At 42.8% G+C, this 20,669-nt stretch overlaps 1 protein-coding gene across 9 annotated transcripts in view; it reads left to right on the top strand.

Annotated features, from left to right (window-relative positions):
• The window catches only part of TSC2 (TSC complex subunit 2), a 42,679-nt gene that overhangs the window by 16,054 nt on the left and 5,956 nt on the right, over positions 1-20,669 (top strand). The window contains exons 19-37 of one of the 9 annotated variants that reach the window (XM_034783007.1): positions 131-284; positions 1,568-1,690; positions 2,602-2,736; positions 3,434-3,623; positions 4,097-4,190; positions 4,532-4,634; positions 4,862-4,956; positions 7,172-7,300; positions 8,869-9,033; positions 9,867-10,019; positions 10,220-10,332; positions 10,807-11,004; positions 11,858-12,073; positions 13,802-13,870; positions 16,157-16,314; positions 16,759-17,261; positions 18,160-18,235; positions 19,278-19,364; positions 19,914-20,100. In XM_034783007.1, the coding sequence (XP_034638898.1) occupies positions 131-284; positions 1,568-1,690; positions 2,602-2,736; positions 3,434-3,623; positions 4,097-4,190; positions 4,532-4,634; positions 4,862-4,956; positions 7,172-7,300; positions 8,869-9,033; positions 9,867-10,019; positions 10,220-10,332; positions 10,807-11,004; positions 11,858-12,073; positions 13,802-13,870; positions 16,157-16,314; positions 16,759-17,261; positions 18,160-18,235; positions 19,278-19,364; positions 19,914-20,100 (2,948 nt within the window). Of the gene's footprint in view, positions 1-130; positions 285-1,567; positions 1,691-2,601; positions 2,737-3,433; positions 3,624-4,096; positions 4,191-4,531; positions 4,635-4,861; positions 4,957-7,168; positions 7,301-8,868; positions 9,034-9,866; positions 10,020-10,219; positions 10,333-10,806; positions 11,005-11,857; positions 12,074-13,801; positions 13,871-16,156; positions 16,315-16,758; positions 17,262-18,159; positions 18,236-19,277; positions 19,365-19,913; positions 20,101-20,669 lie in introns of all 9 variants that reach the window. The other 8 variants (XM_034783008.1, XM_034783006.1, XM_034783012.1 and 5 more) reach the window with 8 other exon arrangements.

The following is a 20,669-nucleotide window of genomic DNA, read 5'->3' as shown; positions in this document are numbered from 1 at the left end:
GCGTGCGTCTGACTAGTTGGCTTGGTCACTTCCCTGAAATCTGTTGCTTTGCATATGCATTTCTCATCTTGCTTTCGTGTCTGGTTGTGGCTACTGAAACGCTGGCCTGGTTTGTATTTCCATGTCGTAGAGAACCAGAGAAGAGGGTGTCTGAGAAAAAACCTGCTGGGACCCTCTCCCCTCCATCAGGAAGCCCCAGCGTTTCCTCCCAGAATGCCACTCTTCGGATGGGCTACCTGCCCTACTCGTTGCTCTTCCGAGTCCTTCTGCAGTGTTTGAAGCAAGTACGTTGATGAACTCCATCTACAGTGGAGTTCTGTGCACACATTTGGAGCTCTAAGTACTGATAAGAAGGACATCAGAAACATGTCTAAAACTCAAGCGTTTGGAATGTTGATGCTGAAATGTTCCAAAATGTCACCTTTTTATCCCCTTTATGCCCAAAAAAACTCCCATTGAATCTTTTTAAAATGGATATTTCTTGTGGAAGATCATGACACTCGTTACACTAAGAAGCAGGAATAGAGCTTTTAACTCGTCCACTTGTGGTGGCTGATTAAACGGCATATATGTAGTGCTGAGCCTAATTTGTTATTCAAAGAGGGCTTTAAAAATTGTCTGATGGGATGCTTTTTTGAATCTTTTCTCAACAGTATAATCTTTGAGACTTACCCACCATTTCACAGTGTAGCCAATTCATACACTGTTGTGCTTTATTTTTCTTAAAAGAACATCATCAATTATATTTAAACCTAAAACGTGACCGGCCTGTGTTTTAAAATGATCTAGCAATCAATGTTATCCAGGATGCCCAACACCAGCCGAGGGTATCTAAATAGCTTCTAGAAATCCAGAACTTTCATCCGAAAATTGTTTGTGTGTGATTCTACAACTCTTCAGCCACCAGGAGGGCCACAAGTAAAACTCTTCCTAATCCAAGCAGACCAACACTGGATTCTGCTTCACAGGAAATAAGGGTGAATTTTTTTTTTCCATTTAACAGAGGCCAAAAGCCAGTAGGAAAAATGTCACCCTGCTTCTCAAGGAGGATTTAAAACTAATAATAACCCCCCACCCCAAAATTAGAAGTTCAACTTAAGTTGACAAACTGTTGACCATTAGATATTTGAGCATGGAAAGGAAATAATGAGGTGCAATAATGTTGGTTCTGGACAGTATCTTTTTCGTTTTTTGGGACCAGGAGTTGTCTTGAATGCTAGAATCACGTTTTTGCTTTGGCGGATGGAGGAAGCATATGTAGAAAAGGCCTGGGTTGGACTCTTTCTGCTTGTTTTCACCACCTATTTGGAGATCAGTCCATTTTATGGCATCAAAATGTCCATGCTACATCTGAGCTAGAGGATGCAGTTGGGTGGAACCCTGGAAGCAACCCATGCATCAAATAAGAGCAGGATCTTTGTTAACTAACAAGGCTGGAGAAACAAGGGATCACAGAAATAAACAACAAATCATTGTTTGACACTTGATGGGCTTTATTTTCAAATTTAACATATAAATCATGCAAAGTTATTTTCTTCCTTACTAAACCCTCTTCCCTTCTTTCCAGGAGACAGACTGGAAGGTGTTGAAACTGGTTCTCAACAAGTTACCGGAGTCTCTCCGCTACAAAGTGCTATTTTTAACCTCCCCTTGCAACCTGGACCAACTGTGCTCTGCACTCTGCTCCATGGTAATGACCAGTGTGTCCTCCTGGGGTCTGGACACCACAACTTCACTTCTAATAGAAATGTGTTTGCTTTAAGGCTTCCTTATTTTATACCCTATATTTTTGGGATTAATCTGTCCCTCCTCCCCCTCACCAACAACTTGACCCCTTTCCTTTAGCTTAAAACTTTGGGTTAGGGATAATTAAATTCCTTTAGATATTTAACTGTCCATATGTTTCAATTGCTAAAGAATATAGTTGTAAAAGTGTATCCATAAATTGAGTGAGTTTTGAGGACACTTGAGCCTAAACCTAAATAAACTGACCTGCATGTAAGGCTTTGGGGTTCTAGGGTGTATATTATGGTCTCCTGAAAATCCATTCCCCCACACTAAGGGTACATCCAGACTACCCGCCGGATCGGCGGGTAGCGATCTATCGGGGATCGATAGATCGCGTCTAGTCTAGATGCGATATATCGATCCCCGAACGCGCTCCCGTTGACTCCGGAGCTCCACCAGGGCGAGCAGCGGTAGCGGAGTCGACAGGAGAGCCGTGGCTGTCGATCCCGTGCCGTGAGGACGGGAGGTAAGTCAAAATAAGGTACGTCGACTTCAGCTACGGTATTCCCGTAGCTGAAGTTGTGTATCTTACATCAGACCTCCCCCCCCCGCCCCCCACAGTGTAGACCAGCCCTAAAACTCTGTGCAAAGTTAGCTAAGGGATTTATTTCATAGTTTTACTATGAAGATTATGCTCCAAATACAGCATCCAGATCCTAGTACATATATGATTGAGCTCTGGGACCTGGAAGCTAGTATTGTTTCATAAGGAACCCTGTATTGCTCTTGTACTATGAAAATATGCCCCAAAAGACCTGAATTGAAAAGGCACGTGAAACACAATGTACTCAAGCCCTGTGTGTAACTGATTAGCTTACAGACAAAAAGACAGCTGAGAGGTTGCGTGGCGCTCCAGATGGGTTCTCCCGCAATGACTTGCACCTGGCTGTGGTTCCAGTGTTGACTGCATTGATATCTTACCATAATTACCTGGACAAAGCTAAACAGGTACTATCAATGGGATGGGCTGTGGGAGGTGAAATCTGAGTCTGTCTCCAGTGCACTTTCTAATGCCAGCCTGTCTCAGACTTGGAGACTAAACGTACAGTTGCTCTGTAAGCATTTGCACTGGACATATAAAGGGGCAGTTCTGCCAGAAAACAATGTACCCACTGTAAATAAAAGTAACGTAGGATGACTGTAACTGAGAGAAGTTAGTAAAACTCTATTCACATTCTGAGCTTTGTGTATTTAATAGCACTTTGTATAGTCAGTTTTGTTGTTGCCATCCCCTGCATAGTCATTCGGTTCTTTCTCCCTGTCTGAAAGACCCTGATAACCATCAGAAGGGAACAGAAAAGCCTTAAACATTTTGTCCCTTTTTATTCTGTCAGAAACTGTAATCTTAAAATTGATTATTTCAAAGAGTTCAGGATGACAAATGTCTCATCTAAGATTTAGAGCCAAGATGTGTCCAGCAGTGCAGAAATACCTGTGTGTTTTTTTTCTCTCTTGAGATTGTAGTCTCAAATTGCTAGTGCATTTTTGGTAAAAATTCTTTTAGCTGCTGGCCCTAGCAATGCAATTACCAACACACAGCTAGCATTTTAGTATGTAGAAATGCTAGAGATTTGTTGTAGGCTAGTGGCAGATGGATCCTGGTCTTATTTTATTATACCGAGCATATTCTGTTCTATTCTTCTAGCGTGAAATGGTTTATTGCCTGGAACATGGCTTAATTTATCGCTGTGCAAACCAGTGCGTTGTGGCTTTATCAGTATGCAGCGTTGAGATGCCTGACATCATCATAAAGGCACTGCCAGTCTTGATAGTCAAGTTAACCCACATTTCTGCTACAGCAAACATGGCAATACCTCTCTTAGAATTTCTTTCAAGTAAGTTGCAGTGGAAATTGTGTTTTACCTGTGTTCTTCAGTGGGGCTGTGAAAAGGCTAACTGTGTTATTTAGCATGAGTATCATCATCTTGGTTTAGTTTAAGGTCAAATACCAGAAATACAGTGAACCCTAGAACAGGTTGTAACAGTGCTGCAACTGCCATAAAATCTTAACAGATAGTCTACGCTTGCTCACGTAACCCAGCTGCTCAACCTAATGCACATGCAGACTGAGAAAAAAGAGACATGCTTTACATATTAAAACATTAGAGAACTGGAAAATCGGAGGTTATCTTTCCCTCCTTATAGCTTACACCTTGCAAAATACTATTTACAGAACGTAATGTAACGTTAGCTTTCCTGTTGGTACCAATGGTTTAGAAACCGCTGGATGCTTCAGCTAAATACTGAGTCAGTAACAAAGTGCTCTCATCCAGACTTCGCAAATGATTTTCGTATTGAACTGTTTCAGCTCTAGCCAGGCTACCTCACCTCTATAGGAACTTTGCAGCTGAGCAGTATGCGAGCGTGTTTGCCATCTCTCTGCCCTATACAAATCCCTCCAAGTAAGTTCACCAGTCTTTTTTGTTGTTGTTGTTCTCTCCTTTTCCCCATCTGTAAATTGGGGGAAATGACTGACTTACCTTTGTAAAGTGTTTTAAGATCTACAGAGGAAAAATATAGTTGTTTGTGATACCTTTATATATGGGTCTTCTTGCTGAGGGAGGGCCAGATTTAGCTTCAAGACAAATAGTGTGTGTTGCTAATTGCACTCCAGGTTCCTTTTCCCCTTGAACGTACAGTAGTATTCTCTCCCACACCTCTGTAATATTAAAATTGAACTGCATCTCTTCTGAAAATGTGTTCAGATTGCCCCACTAAACTCCTGAAATCTTCCCCTGTTCAGGTTTAACCAGTACATCGTGTGCCTGGCACACCATGTGATCGCTATGTGGTTCATCCGCTGTCGCCTGCCCTTCCGGAAAGACTTTGTTCCCTACATTACAAAGGTAACAGCTATGGCTGGATCTTGCAATACAAAGAGTGCTCTGAGAACTGCAATCTGTGGGCATTATTGCTGTCAATTTACAGAGATTCTATTTGACATCAAAATAACTCACCTGTACTTATTACATTAGAATTTCAAAATCAAATGTAGCTCTTGAGGATTGGCTCATGGCAAGTGGGCTGCAAATACCAACGGTTTGAACCGTTTTCTGTGTGTCCAAATTGGCAGGGCTTGCGGTCAAACGTCCTCCTTTCATTTGATGACACCCCTGAGAAGGACAGTTTCAGGGCTCGCAGTACAAGTCTGAACGAGAGGCCGAAAAGGTAAATTGTATTCCATTCCAGTTGGGGCTATGGGTAGCTCTTCATTAGGAGCTGTTTAAATGCCAAATGCTTTCCTGTGCTTTGTGAAGAGAACTGTCTGTGTCCTTAAAGGTGCTGTGTAATCTTTCTGATCACCAGAATGTTCTGTATTAAGACACGGTCTGAGTTGTTGTTGTTAAACCTGAGGTCAGAACGAGCTGGTGGTTAATGGTATGTATTCGTACTAAGACATCACTGGGTGCCCCCATCCACTTCTGCAGAATGTAAGCTTACATTCTAAAAATAATTCTGTCAGCTGAATGTGAATCAACATAGTGCTGGCTGAAAAAAATAGCGAGAGGGGTGCATGCTCTGTTCATCTCAGTGGTTTGTTAATTCTGCATCTTAATGATAGTTTAACAATGGATGCTTCAATTCTTTCATTGTGGATCATTTTAATAGCAATGTGGACAAACTGGAGTCGTTGGGTGGATTATGGGAGCCACCACTTTATTTTTGCCCAGTCTAAACTCTGGTAGATCCAGAATCTGACCTATTGCTGCCCTATTATTCTGTGAAGAAGAGAGTGCTGGATCTCTGATCCCTTCTGAGAGGGAAAAAAAACTAGAATGACAAACCAGTCTGCCGTGGAAAGTTTCTATATGGCAGTAGAGTCTAGATTTCAGTTTCATAAGAGGAGAGGCGGTAGTGTCCACTTTTTAAAAACAGGCAACTCACTGTGAAGTATCTTAACCAATTGATCCCACAAGGAAGGAGTGTTTTGAAATCAGTACATCAATACAGGTAGAACCCTGAAGTCCATTCAAGTATTCATGTTATTCGAAGCAGCCACTGATATTTTGAAGTAGCATCTGCAGAGAGGGAAGGGAAGATGTAGTTTGGAAGTCACTCAGTGTTTTGCAAAGGTGGCTTATCCACTGGACTCCTCTTTGAGTTGGTTCACTGACCTTGCGTCAGCGTTTCTCTGCAGTGAGGCCATAGTAACATTTAAATGCTCTGGGGAGAGTGCCTCTCCTTTAATTGCAAAGTATAATAAGGATCTTGTAACAAAGAAACACCATCCTCTCCTTAATGCCATAGCTGTAAACTCTGTCTTGTGTTTGCAAGTTAATATTCTCTAAACCTTCATCTCCTTGTTTCATTTTTAAAATTTGGAATAGACACCTTTGCCAATCATCTCTCATTTTGCAGTTTGTTAATCTGTCTTTTTCCCAAAACCTACTTAATTTCATTGGGTTGGAATACTACTAATTCTGGAAGGTGTTGCCCTTGTTAACATAATCGGATCAGCGTGGCTAGTTTTAGGGGAAGCAAACTATAATTGGATAGTAACGTGGACTCCTCTGCAAACCCTTGTTTATGGAAGAAGTCCCAGTCAGTGATGCTGTTTCTGTGAGTAAGGGTTTTCAGGATCAGGTCCATGGGTCTGACTTCATTGAGGACAAATTAGAAAGCTTGGTTCGTGTCCAATGTCCCAAAGCCTTTTGGGAAAAGAACCTCATTCCTCATGCTTGTAATTACACATAAGCAAGGCAGGAGATCACTTGAAATGAGTGTCTGCATTTCTCTCAATTGAGAGAAACTATTTCTGGTTAGTCAAGGCACCTGGGTTCTGTTTCCAGCTTAATCACTGGCTCACTTCAGACATTGGGCAAGACTCTTAACCTCTCTGCCTCAGTTTCCAGACAGGTAGAACAAAGATACTTGCCTGTCTCAAATGGATATTTTGAGACTTAGTGTATGAAAAGCACTATGATAAAGTCTCTATACAAGCCTTATTTAACGGTAATCATATTGCAGGAGAGCCCCTGGTTAGAGTAACACAATGGGAAGTTGAAACAAGCCCAGCTCTTCAGGCTGGAGAAACCTTGATACCAAATCTGAGTGCAAACCTATTTTCTCTTCCTCAGTGCAGTGTAGTATTCCAACTATCATGGACATCAGTTTTTGTTTGTACTAATTTCATTTGTTTGTAGTGTTTGTTAAAATCTTGTTTTCAAAAGTGATTTTTATGCTTTCAACTCTGCCTGATTTTATGTTTTAATTTTTCCTTTTTGACATTTTTTTGTTTTGTTTTACATCACCCTCTGGGATTCCCCAATATTGACCCTGTGACCTGTGACCTTTCAACCTCCATCCCTACAATGATTTCTTCCCTTCCTGTGACCTGTGCAATTACACCTCTTTCGGGGCTTGGTGCTTCTTCACCTAGTAGTTTAAGAATAGCCAAAAATGCAAGGCAAGGCTTGAATAACTCTCCTCCAGTGAAAGAGCTGAAAGAACCCTCTGCAGTTGATGCCTTCCGATCCCGCAGCATCAGTGTGTCAGAACATGTGGTCCGCAGGTAGTGGCACTTTAAAGGGGGAGAATCCAAGAGCAAATCTGCACTTGGAAACTTTGCTGCAAGGGTGGGTGGGGGCAGGGTGGGCTTGCATGCGGGATGCTTGCATGACCTCTTCAGAAAATAAAAATTGGGTCCTGTCCACAAAATGTGCTTTGGAAAAGCTTCATGGAGGTCCTGTGGTTTACCAATGCTGGTTGTGGTGGTGTTACATTGCCCTGTGCTTTGATTCAGTGGTGTTCTATTCACGAAAGCTGCTTTTATTGCGGAGTAAAAATCAAGGATAAAAAGGTTGCATTCTGTGCAAGTTTGAGTCTTTGTTAAATGGCTTTTAAATTACAGCCTTCCAAAGGCAGCTTGAAGCATGAATGTCGCAGTTTTCTGCTAGGATTGTGTGCAAACCTTCCCTGCAAGGCAGAGAGAATGGTTCATTTGATTATTGCTGGGAAGAAGGCACAGAGAAGTCTGTTGATATAAAGTGACTCACCATCAACGCATCTCCAGGATATTGTATCTAAGGGACAAAGCCGTGAAGGGCAGGCCTTACAAAATGGTTAATTTTTTCATGACCGAAGAAAATAGTTTGGTCATTGACTCTTGATTTGGCCATGTCACATCTTTAAAAATTGTAAATCCTTTTCTCCTGTTTCTGAATTTGTCCCTTGAATATTAAATTGCTGGCTAGGAATATGATGGCTAGAAGTTTCTTTACCTGAAAATGAATGTTGTTAGGCTACAGGAAATAAGCATCAGACTGTCACTGGAATTGCATTGCAAATATTTTCCCTGTTTGTGATAACATGTTAGGGGTGGGGGGAGAGGCGTAGAAGTGACTATTGTGAAAATGCATTTGACACTTCAAAATCTAATGTCCCTATTAGTCTACTACAGTATTACATGGTTCTCTTCTATTTATATTTAAATTATAGGTAACAAAACATTTAAATAATTACTATCTAATGATGCCAAAGAAGTTGCTGCGTAATATAAACCCAGCTGAGGTGCAGCCAAGTCTTTTTGCAGACGACTGGGTTCGAGGCATTCCTTCTAACAAGTTCTGTAACGCAGCCTGCTATTGCAATTGTTTCAGAATTGCATTGCTTAAAATACAATTACCTGAAGACAGAATTGCTTTATATCAATGTACTAATTGTGTGCAGAGTGCAATTTTTTTTGCCACTGGGTTAGCTCGATTTTACAGAACTCTGAATTTTATTTCTGCAATTTAAAATCAATATATGTAACGCTGCTGTTTGCCTTGCTATTCTGCACCACGTCCTTCCTAAAGCTGACCCTGCTCAAATTGCACAAACGTCAACCATGCTTCCGTTTCTTTCTCAAGATGAGCTGTCAGTTCTGGGGTGACATAGCTGTCATCTTCAGTGACTGTATAATATCGGTGATTTGAGAATGATTCTGATGTGCCCTGGGTTTGATGCATATGGACGTAGTCAAACCTATTGTGGCATGTGCATGTATTGCGGATTGCTCCGTGGCTTAGTGTTGATCCGATGACAGTACTGTATCTGTTTTGCAGTGTAACTTGACACACTCTAAACTCCCTCTCTCAGTAGGATACAGACATCCATCACTAGTTCAAGCCTGGGCTCTGCAGATGAGAATTCGATGGCTCAGGCTGATGACAACTTAAAAAACCTCCACTTGGAACTCACAGAGACCTGTCTGGATATGATGGCCCGATATGTCTTTTCAAATTTCACTGCGGTGCCCAAGAGGTGGGAGTCAGTTACTTGTTCTGGTGTTAGCTATTCTTTGGCCTAAAGGTACGTCTCGCCTCGTCAGCAGGAAATTGCTGGATCCAATGTCAGGTTCTTATGAGCACAGCAAGTCTCATAGGCTTAACCCATCCCCTCTGGCTAAAACCTTCATTGACTTAGCATGAAGTCTGGCGACACAAAACTCCCCTAGCACTGTGGATCAAATCCTGTCAGGACCTCCTCAGCATTGAGCCTTTCCAGAGTAGATATGCTGAAAACCATGTAGTCTTTTTGCATGAAACCTTCAAAAACCACACAGAGCAGAAAGGTTGTTAGAGACACCCAAAGCGCTTTCCCTATGAGCAGAGGTTTGCCTCCAGTACGTGGGCCAAATTTCACCCTCCTCATCTCCCACAATGTAATGCAGTTTGCCAGATGACTACTTTCCTTCCCATCAGAGACTGTGTGTCTGTGTGTGTTGTGTTTGGGGATCCTTCAGGATGAAAGGTGCCGCATGAATTGGAAACACTGAAGTTTTAGTCTAACTTGGTATCCTGGAAGGAGTCGTGTAGCAGGGATAAGGCCTGCTGCATCGAGGCCAGGAATACATTTGCAATGCTGTCTAGAAGCCAGAGAAGTAATTGACATAGGAAGCAGTGCGTCCTTCATCCTGATGGAGAATTTTTATGCTTTACCAGTTTTACCTTGGTGCAGTTTGCAAGAAATGTCGTCATTTAAATGCGGAAAGAGCAGGAATTTTTTCAACCCCAATGCAGAAAATAACTTCCCGGCTGAATCTCAGGTGTTGGGCAACGTATGTGAGTTGTATTCACTCCAGCCTGTATTTCTAGGTCTCCTGTGGGAGAGTTCCTCTTGGCTGGAGGAAGGACAAAGACGTGGCTGGTTGGTAACAAGCTAGTGACCATCACGACGAGTGTTGGAACAGGGACCCGGTCACTGTTGGGCCTGGACTCTGGAGAGCTCCAGACCAGCACAGAGTCAAGGTAAACGTCACTCTTATTTTAACATTCTTTTCCCTAATGAAGCCAGTTAAAAACCATTGTGTTAGAACTGATTTGAAGGAACTGTTTTGTAAATACAAGGAATGATCAGATCTATTTCAGTCTGGTATGAATTATAACCCACCACGTTACTAGTTCTCCTCCTTTCTCCCTGTTCCCCCTCCCCCCCCCCCCCCCCCCAGTCCAGACCCTGTTTTGCAAGTGAGACAAACTAAAGAAGCTCCAGCAAAACTGGAATCTCAAGCCAGCCAGCAGGTGTGCAGAGGCACTCGCGACAGAGTCCGGTCGATGTCCGGTAAGCAGTCTCAGCGCATCTCTGTCCTGGGAGCCTTGCAACCATTAGTGGGCATGTTTGATCGGCGTGTCCAGTCTCAGACCTAAACTCTGGCCATGTAAAAAGGCCAGAGTGGTCTGATCACAGGAGCCAGTACTTAGTAATGAAGACCTAGAATGAGTAGCAGCAATGAATGCTGGCTTCCTGAATGGCTGATTTCTGCCTGCTGGCCTTAGCCATTGTTTGTATGGTGAAACCTGCAGTAAAGCCATCTCTAGTAGCCAATTCCCCTGGCTTAAGAGACCAATGGATACCTCTGCCAGGTTTCCAGCACAATGTACAGTTCATTCATGTGAGATATAGGGATCAAAGATGCTATCAAAGTGCAGAGAACTATTTATTACGTGTTTTCTTGGCACTGAGTCCAGTTATGGGTCTCTAAACTGAGCTCCTGGGTTCCTCCTTTCTTACCCTCCATGTCTTTTGTTTTGCCAGGTGGTCATGCCTTACGTGTTGGTGCTTTAGACAGCTCAGCCCCCCAGGGGTTACGGAGTCCTGCTGCTTCTGCACCTCGAACAGAGAAGGCCACTCCTGGTGTCCACGCTCCTCTGCAGAAAGAAAAAACAAACCTGGCAGCATATGTCCCACTGCTGACACAGGGCTGGGCAGAAATATTAGTCCGGAGGCCCACAGGTACACCTTAACCAACTGCACAAAGGGGCTTCTGAGCTGTGGCTTGCTAAGAAATTGGGATTACATAGAAAAAATATCCGTGTCATTAAATGTAAATGGAATTCTTCCATGCTGCTTAACCTCTCCGTTCTTCATGTTTTATTTGTCAGCCAGGTCTTTGGAAATCGCACCTTTTAATGATGCGAAGTTGTAAGACTCTCCTATGAGAAGAGTAAAATCCTTATGTAAACTAAATCCTGCTGCACTGGTGGGTGTGGGCATTGTGTTGGCACTCAGTTATCTGTTCATTATGGTACTGCCATTTCTGAGCGCCGCTGGTTCCTTCTTCTAAATCTAATTTCCAAAGTGCGAACAAGGCCCATTACTGGAGTAATAAATAAGTGCACGACTGCTGTTGGTGAAAGAGTAGCAATGGTGTCGAAGGCATGAAGGTTAAAAAACCAGGGCAATCCCAAAATTCCTGGACACCAATACATTCCAAAAGCCACATGGAAGCAAGACTTGCATATTTCAGCTCGAAGTTGTCTTGAGAGAATCATTTAAAATTGCTCTATCATTAATTAAAATACTCCAGCAGTGGAAAACCTTTAGGGAGCCGGCTTTGAGCTAAAACGTCAGGGCTAAAGAGTTTTGGGGAGGAGAGAAGCATGCGGCACTGGGGACTGATTCTCATTTAAAATGTGAAATTAACCAAGTCAGCTGCTAACTGTCAAGAAAACCCTAGAACTACTCAGCCTAATTTTTTTACCAGCAAGTCCCAGGGCCGTTGATGCTGCTGAGTTCGGCTATTTGAACTTTCTGTCTCCGAAAGGAGAGAATATCTAACTTTCCTGACTGTTCCCCTCCGTTCCAGGTAACACAAGCTGGTTAATGAGCCTGGAGAACCCGCTCAGCCCCTTCTCGTCAGATATAAACAACATGCCGCTGCAAGAGCTATCCAACGCGCTCATGGCTGCAGAGCGCTTTAAGGAGCACAGAGAGACGGCTTTGTACAAGTCCCTCTCAGTCCCTTCCTCCAGCTTGGCCACCGGGACGTCCAAACCATCCCTTCTGCAGCGCTCCAATACAGGTGAGAGATTAACGTAGCGTGTCCCAGAGAGCCGGCACTCGCTAGTATAAAGCGTGGTGAGACTACAGCAGTCTTCTATCATGAGTTACTGCAGAGGCTGCAAAGCACAAGATGGGGGGACGGCTCAGCTCTCCTCATGAGCTTAGTATTCAGTGAAATAAGCCGTTCCTGATCTCCCATGGCACGTTAGAAGTGAGGTAATCCCTTTCCTTAAGCACCCCTTAGCTATTTCCTAGTGGTCTCAAGCTAAACGTGTCCTGAGTGAAACTGACCAGAGCCTATTTTTTGGTCTACTGCTTGTTTTAAGGTTGAGCCAAAGCTTGTCTATGTGTCTGGATGGATCTGCTTCTCCAGCATTCGTGTTTTTAATTACCTCTTGCATAGATTTCTCTGTTGGGCAGTGGTTACTAAGATAATGGCCTACTACAAACCCTCCCGCCCAGGAGTCATTGTTGCTCTCTTTCGCAAGAGTCTTCAGGATGATGTGGCAGAGCGCACATCATGTTAACAGCGGGGGTGTTTGCCTCTGCACTGACTTCGGTCTCGAGTCCTGAGTGTTTTATTCATTTGACTTTCTAGTGGTGGGCTTTTTAAACATCCACTTCTCTGCACCAAGGAGGCCTTGGGCATGCTTTACGCTGCCGCTAGCACTGGTACAGCTCCACTGGTGTTAGTAATGTTGGGAGTCCTAATGTCGACTGACCGCTGGCATTTCAAACCTTGTGAGCTAACCCTGTTCAGAGCAAATCTAATGGCCTTGCTGCTTCCAACTTTGAGACTGAACCATGTAAGCAGTGGACAAGACGGTCTGGTGGTGTCAGCCGTAGTGCAGGTTGTCTGGGAGCCCAGTAAAAATGTCAATTTCCAGGTTCAGCTTCGCTATTAAGCCTTGCATATGCAGGATCTGATTTTAGTCTTTCACAACGTGTGCATGCAAAAACCCAGGCAGTTAAAACTGGAGGGCAAAATTGAATGGTGAATTTTTAAATTTTTTTTTTTCCCCTCTAACACTCATCTGCTCCAGCAGGCTCTTTGATTTTTTTGAACTCCTGCAGATTCTGGTGTCTAGACAAATGCTGCCTGATCAGTTTGGAAAAGCTAAAAGCAGCCAACTTGAGACCCGCGTGTTGACTGCCACTCACACCGAGTTTTGAATCTGCAGTGAATTGTTTCAGCCATATTCATGTTCAGCTGATGTCTTACTACAAACTTACCATAATCAATTGGCACAAAGACTTCTATTTAAGAAGTGTTGAGATTGTAATGCCAATGTATATATTCTTTTTAAAGAGGTTAACTCTCTCTCTGTGTGAACCTTTATCCATATCCTGCTGTTTAAATTCTCCTACATACTTAAATGACCCCTGCAAAATTTGTGTACTGCAGAAACTGGCTGGCTGGGCTCATTTCTTGCTTGTGCTGGGACTCTAGTAAAGTTGACCCGTCTTGTCGATTTAAAACAAACAAATCAGAAACTCCTTTTCTCCCAGAGAACAATTTCTGAGTCTGATTGTTTGACTGTGTTTATGCCTCTTTATTTGTGTCAACGAGACCCTCAACCCTTAAGTTTTCCCTTTTTACATCTAGTGAGACTTTCCCAGCTTGTTCTTTGCTTTTATTTTATTTTTTAAATAGGCTCCTGGTTACATTAAACTCTGTGCTTTTTAATTTTTTCATATAGTCTCTCCTTCCTTTTGATGTAGCTGCTCACTTGATTTCCCTTTGCAGTGGCTTCTTTCTCTTCCATGTACCAGTCCAGTTGTCAAGGAAAGTTGCACAGGAGCATATCCTGGGCAGGTATATATATATCTTTAAGGAAAAAAAAATATTGCCATAGAAGAACACCTCTGATTCATAGAAACTGTCTCCCTCATACCTCATCACCCTGCCATGTTTCCTGTTTGTCCCTGCTGGTCTCATAACCTTCGACGAATGGGATCTTGACTAGCATGAAGAAGTCCAAGCCAGATACGACATTTGCAAGCACAAATAACTTTAATGGAACCCTTTTTTGGGTGGAGTGAGATCATAGCTCACGAGACTTAGACTATAGAGTATCAGAGGGGTAGCCGTGTTAGTCTGAATCTGTAAAAAGCAACAGAGGGTCCTGTGGCACCTTTAAGACTAACAGAAGTATTGGGAGCATAAGCTTTCGTGGGTAAGAACCTCACTTCTTCAGTGCACTTGTCTTGCATCTGAAGAAGTCAGACTATAGAGTGATGTCATAAAAGATCTGTGTTTCCTAACTTTTCAGTTAGATCTTGTAATTGGGTTTGTGTTCTGTTTATTAATTCAGAAGGTTCCCCCTTCTAGGAATAGCTCCTGCAATGCTGCATATACAACTCCACACAAATGAAATCCAGTGCTTCTCATTGCACTGAGCATTCAACCAAAACTGGCCGTGGGAAAAGAATCGGAAAGGAGAAGCTGGTTAGAAAGTCTAAGTTTGAAACTACAGTATAATTGTTGGTTACAAGTTTTTTTTTTAAACAAAAACCAAAATCTGCTTCAAGGAGAAATATATAACAAATTGTAGCTTTCTGTAAATTCAGTAGCTGTGTAAAATCTTCCTCTTGCTTTGGGACTAACATTTAGGAAATAGATTAATCAGACCTGTAGATGGTAATCAAAATGGATACCTCTAAGCACAGCAGTTGCATTGCATTTGGCCTGCAATGCTTAATTAGATGAATTAAATCCCACCTTCCTTCAATGGAAAATCCTATGTGGAATAGCTGGGTTAGTCATAACTGGATTGCTGTATTGGCACAATGCTATTAAAGTGACACACAGAAGCTGCAATCCATTACTCTTCTTTGCTCATATTATCCTACTTCCCCCTCCAGTGCAATTACTGAACATTCAAATTAATTAAAAACACCAGCGAAATTGGCAGTAATATTAGAACTAGGGAAGTGAAAACCACAGAGTATGTGCAGGTGTGTTCTGGCTTGGACAGCTAACCAGATCAGCACGTTTTTTAGAAGGTATGTGTGTGCAATGCTAACTCTTAATTGCTTCTTGAAATAACTGGTCCTGCGAGCTGAAATCAATCCAGGAAAAGCTGCTTTCGTGCCTTTTTTTTTTTTTTTTTGCTGATCTTTTTTGTGTGTGTGTGCGCGCTAAAGTTTTTTTTTTTTTTAATTTTACTTTGGAAAACAAATCTTAGCCTTTCAGATTGGTCTTCCAATTCTGTGTGTACGTAATGGGAAGCCTCCTGTACTTCAGCCTTTTCCTCAGGACAAAAAAACCCAGGCAAACAGAAGTCATCAGTCAAATGCATTCCTGTGTTCAGGGTTACTGTGTATAGTAGACACTTGGTTACCCCTTCCACTAACCTCTCCGCCATACACAGCGCTTACACGGAGCTTTCTTTCAGTCTGGTCTATATAATTAGCTATTTGTCTGATTGGAAACCACATGCAGACTTTTCCAATATTGCTGCAATACATGCATTAATGATGTCGTCCTGTCCTTTAATAAGGCATAGGCTAAACTGTTTAGCTTCTACTGAAGCATACTGAGAAAACGGTCAAAATGCAAGTAAATGGCTTCTAGTAAATTTTCTTGTCTCCCCCTCCGTATAAGGCACGAGAGCATTTGTTATATACAAGAATGAATACAAGGCTTATTCTTTTCCACAATTGCATAGAACTTATGTTTTCGTTGCCTGTTTAATAACAAACTTTAATGCTAGTCTTGCACTTCCTTACATTTCTCTAGTTACTGTCTGTCCTGATACTTGAGTATTAATATGCGCAAGGATCCATTTTTTCCATTATCTTTCCATTACTTGTCCATTAGTAACAGTTTGGCATTACTGCGTTTAGTGTGACAAAGCAGTTCTACAACCCTTTGGTCTGAGGGTAAGTCGACCAATTATTGAGGGGAGACCTCTAGCAAGTCTGGTGTGCCATTAAAGTCCTCACTCTGTGATCAAAGATATATGATGTATCACACATTGAATATGACCTTCCACTAAAATCCTAGTAGGGAAAAGGCTGGTACTTTAGAGGAAAGGATGGGGTCCCATCGTGCCACTCCTCTCTACATGCCTCAGTTACTCTGTTTGTGTCTTGGTAGAATCGGCAGTAGTTCTGGAAGAGGGGAGCCAGTTGGAAGTGGATTTAAAAGAAACCGATTCCCTGGTGTCTCAAGAGTTTGAAGACTTTAAGGCTGTGTGCTCTGAGCAAGCCATGGCTGAGGAGAAATTCAGCAAACCGCACAAGGCTTACAGCAGGGTAAGGCTGTCACGCAGCTGGCTGAATACCAGTCTAATAACTTTTCTGTCCCAAGCCAGAGAAGGGGCTTTAATATACACTGCAGATTTGTATGTGTTCTCCATTTGCACTTTTTATTGTTTTAACTATAGCAAAAGACTTTGAACTTGGGTAGATTGCACGTGCAGTGATTGTGTGCTCAGATGGTCAATCTAAGGCCTTGCTGGCCATTTGCACACACAGGAGAAGTGGTAACTGCATGCGTATGGGCTCAGGGCTTAGACTTCTGTCCTTCTGGTCGTTAGGCCATCTCTGCCTATATTGAAGCGGCAATAGTTTAGTCTCGTGTATTTAGTGGTGGCGATCTTCTCCCTGTCCACTGGTGCCTTTTCCGTGCATGTTCTCTTGTGGGTTTTGTCAAGGTGCTACTCAGAAAAACAGCTTTTCTTTGACTTTTTCTTTAAGTCCTCTTCAACATCTAGTCAAGAAGAGAAATCTCTGAAATCCGACGAACTGGTGGCCGGCGGAATTCCTATCGGCAGGGTTGTCCCTTCAGAGGATGGCAGGACTCTGGAAGAACTCTCCTTCCAGCCTTCCCAGCCACTCAGCAAATCCAGCTCTTCCCCTGAGCTTCAGACGCTGCAGGAAGTCCTCAAAGACACAAACACTAAAGAAGCAACTGGAAGGCTGAGCACAGAACTGAAATCGAAATCTCAGTCTGGGAACCTTGAAGGAGAAGGGGCCAGTAGCTGGCTGAGCCGAGGGGATGACGCTGGAATAACTGGCACAGCCAGACTGGATTGTAGCGTCCCTTCTTCCTCTCCCCGCTCACCCAACGGCCACCGTCCTAGAGGGTACACCATCTCGGATTCAGCCCCTTCGAGGAGAGGCAAAAGGATAGAGAGAGATGCCTTCAAGAGCAGGACAGCAGCCTCCAATGCCGAGAAAGTACCTGGAATAAACCCAAGGTGGGTAGGTAGTTACGGGAGGTTCCTAAAAAGGGCTTATGGTGTTTCCAGATGTAAACTTCATTTTAACTCATGTCTCAAAACTAAGATTTTTAGAGGTTTAGCTAAACTTGTTTAAATCCAACACACAAAAGGTTTTCTGGATCTTACAAAACCTAAAACTGAACAGCCAGGAGGTGTAACTTTCTATAATTGAATCCGTGTTTTAGTACCTGTAACCTGAATTTTGGGCAAAAAGAAATGTGGCAAACATCTCAACTTCTAAACTTTTTGTTGTTGTTGCTAAAAACAATTAATTTGGATTAACATTCCTCCCCATTTGGAATCAAAACACACCCGTGCAATTTGAATGCAAGAGAGCTAGAAAGCAAATTAACTATAAACCAGTGAACCAGAGCAGTCTCTCTGGCCGAGATGAATGAAATGCAAAATGGTAAGCAGCATGAACAGTGGGGGGAAACGTAAATTAGATTGGTGGTTTGAGCCTAGTAGTATCCCAGAGCACTAATTTGAAGATTTTTACCTTGCTGGTGGTATATTAATTTGTGAATTATTCAGAGGAGTCGAGAGCCTAAGAGAATTCATTAATCTTCTACGTCTGAAATAAAACAATGGCCCTGAGACAGGATTTGATTTCCACTCCTTTGTCTTTCATAAAGATCCAGTGCACTTCCTGGTGTAGGGAAGCCATGCTGCTGCCTCTGTTGAGGTATTTGATTTTATGGTACAGTGTGTGCATATACAGAAACTGTAGCTGGAGCAAATACCTGCCGTGCCGTCAATGGAGGGATTCTGCACTGTGAGCAGCTAATCTCAGAGCTCTCCTAAAGCGCGGTTGTATGCCACTGATTGATGTGGGCTTTATTGTAGGGTAACAGGATTTAATTTCTCTTCTTAGCTTTGTGTTTTTACAGTTATACCACTCCCCGTTCTTTGGAGATGAATCCAACAAGCCCCTTTTGTTGCCAAATGAGGTAGGCAATGATTTTAAGCATGCACACTTGGAATGACTGCTTTAATCACACTTGCTTTTAAAAAGCTACATAGATACTAATTAACAAATCAAGAGGCTGGATGGTGGCAGTTACGGGTTGTTCCTTAATGGCCCGGCTGCTGGAGATGTAAAATCTTGGCTATCCCCGATGAACTGATGACCCTTGTTTGTAATTATGGATTGTCATTTCCCTCCCCTCTCCGTTTCTCACAATGCTGATGTATTGCTATAATGAGATGGCTCAGTTCCCACTCCTAGAGCTAACAGCGACCAATTAGCTTGCCAAGCAGCATATTTGCTCTCCAAGGGCAGGGTTTTTGCCCCCATAGTACTAGCTTCCAAACAAGTAGGCGTGTTGTTTCTTTGGTGGTAATTGCACTGGGTGAAATTGGGCAGTGTGTGTTGGAGAAGGTGGCTAAAACATTGGTGGGGACCAATATGACAGACTGGGAGTGGCCAAGGGGAGTTATCCATCACAGAAATAGACCAGAATAAAACCAGTGTTCGGTGGGGAAGTACAGCGCTGTAGAGATGGCACAAAGCGTAGAGAACCTACTAGTAAAATACGAGTTTGGGTTGTCATTTCCTTGGTCCAAGTAGCAAACCAGCTGGGAGATGCACAAATAATGTGTGAGCTAAAGTACTGTTCTGTGTGACAGTACCCAAGAAAGGTGTTTTCTAGAACTGACCCTGCAGTGAGTTCTTTGTGCTTAGAGGTAAGAAGTTGTGATGGCTGGTGCTTCAAATACATTCAGTTGTCAGGAGATTAAATTACTATGAAACAGAAAAAACAGAAAAAGGAATAATACACCCTATTAAACGCTTCTTTATTTGTATCAGTAGGAAGCTAATATTATATGTGCCTTTCTGTGCTGAATACCTTAATGAAGTTTATCAAGGAATAATTGTGTGACGATTAGGAATCTCTTACTACATATTGCCCTCAAGGTCTATGGTGGGGCTGCTTATCAGTGCCATTCAAAGAAATGTTTTAATTCAAAGTGGACATGTTTTAATTGTAGACATTTGAAAGCTCGGTGCAGCTCCTAGATCAAATTCCTTCCTATGACACCCACAAGATTGCCGTGCTCTATGTAGGAGAAGGACAGGTGAGTTCTGACACATACAAAAGTATAACTTTCACTAGAGGCCAAGTAGCTTCACTTGAACTGCAGTCATTTCTACCCATTTTAAAGTAGCTTCTTTTTGGGTTGTGGCTTCCCAGTTTATACAGAGAGTGCCCAAGCGATTGCAAAATGCCTTGAGGCCTGAGGTTTCACCTTAGTACTTGTTCATAGTGCTGTTCAAGCCCCGACTGTGCAACTTTACAGCAACTGGGCTTATATTTCACTTAGTCCACTGTATTTTTTGCTACTCTCATTTCCGAGTGACTCTTCGTGACATTGGCTTTTCTTCCACGTGGCCAGCTCTAGAAGCTTTTCAGGCTTTTAAGCAAATATTCTGCTAGCCCAGCCCAGACTCGGTGAACACTTTTGTCACCCACCTGTTCTGCCTGTACGGAGTCTGCCCTTGTGCTCCGCTTGCCAGTCGCGGAGTCGGTTCACAGAACTTGTAAGGAAGTGAATACGTTTTAACAGTCAAAAGGTGCGAGGAGGTACTTGAACCTCCTATATGAGACACTCCATTTTTTTTCCTAGAGCAACAATGAGATCGCTATTCTGTCGAATGAACATGGCTCCTATAGATATACGGAGTTTCTGACCGGCTTAGGGAAGCTCATTGAACTCAAAGATTGTCAGCCTGATAAAATTTACCTTGGTGGTCTGGACGTGTCTGGGGAGGATGGTCAGTTTACCTACTGCTGGCACGATGACATTATGCAAGGTAGGGCATCCCAAGTAAAGGGTTACACTTCTTGGGGGACAGGAATGATGCCTTAATGCACAAGTCAGCGGGTCTGTCCACCGTTAAACTTTACCCTGTGGTGCCAGATTGCTTCTGTGTTCGGGGTGTGGTAAAGAGAGGGATTTCCTACCCGCTTCCTGAGGCAGCCTGGGCTCCCTTTCCGTGTTGTTTAATATGTTTAATCTTCTGCACTGATGATTGGGGAGAGGTTGACACACACATTTATATTAGGCAAAAAAATCTCATGTTTTACTCTGAACATACAGACCGTATGAGACATGGTTTTATGTCTGTCCTTGCGGCAAATCAGTCTTGTTTCATGGGCCACTGGGTTACCAGAAACCAGATGAGGTATTCTAGCAGCTGCACACATCGAAACTGTGCCAATGTTTCTTTAGAGAACGATATTTAAAGCTGGGTGCTGTTGTCAATGTTAATCTCGTAACTGGGTGTTAACGCAGCAGCATCACACAATCGGCAGTGACAAGAAATACATTTAAACGTCTAAGGTACTTAATTCTTTCTGTATAAGGCAGATTCTCCTCATC

This window comes from Trachemys scripta, chromosome 10, assembly GCF_013100865.1.
Source record: "Trachemys scripta elegans isolate TJP31775 chromosome 10, CAS_Tse_1.0, whole genome shotgun sequence".
Taxonomy (NCBI): domain Eukaryota; kingdom Metazoa; phylum Chordata; order Testudines; family Emydidae; genus Trachemys; species Trachemys scripta.
The sequence above is the reverse complement of the archived record's forward strand: the minus strand, read 5'-3'. Positions and strand labels throughout refer to the sequence as shown.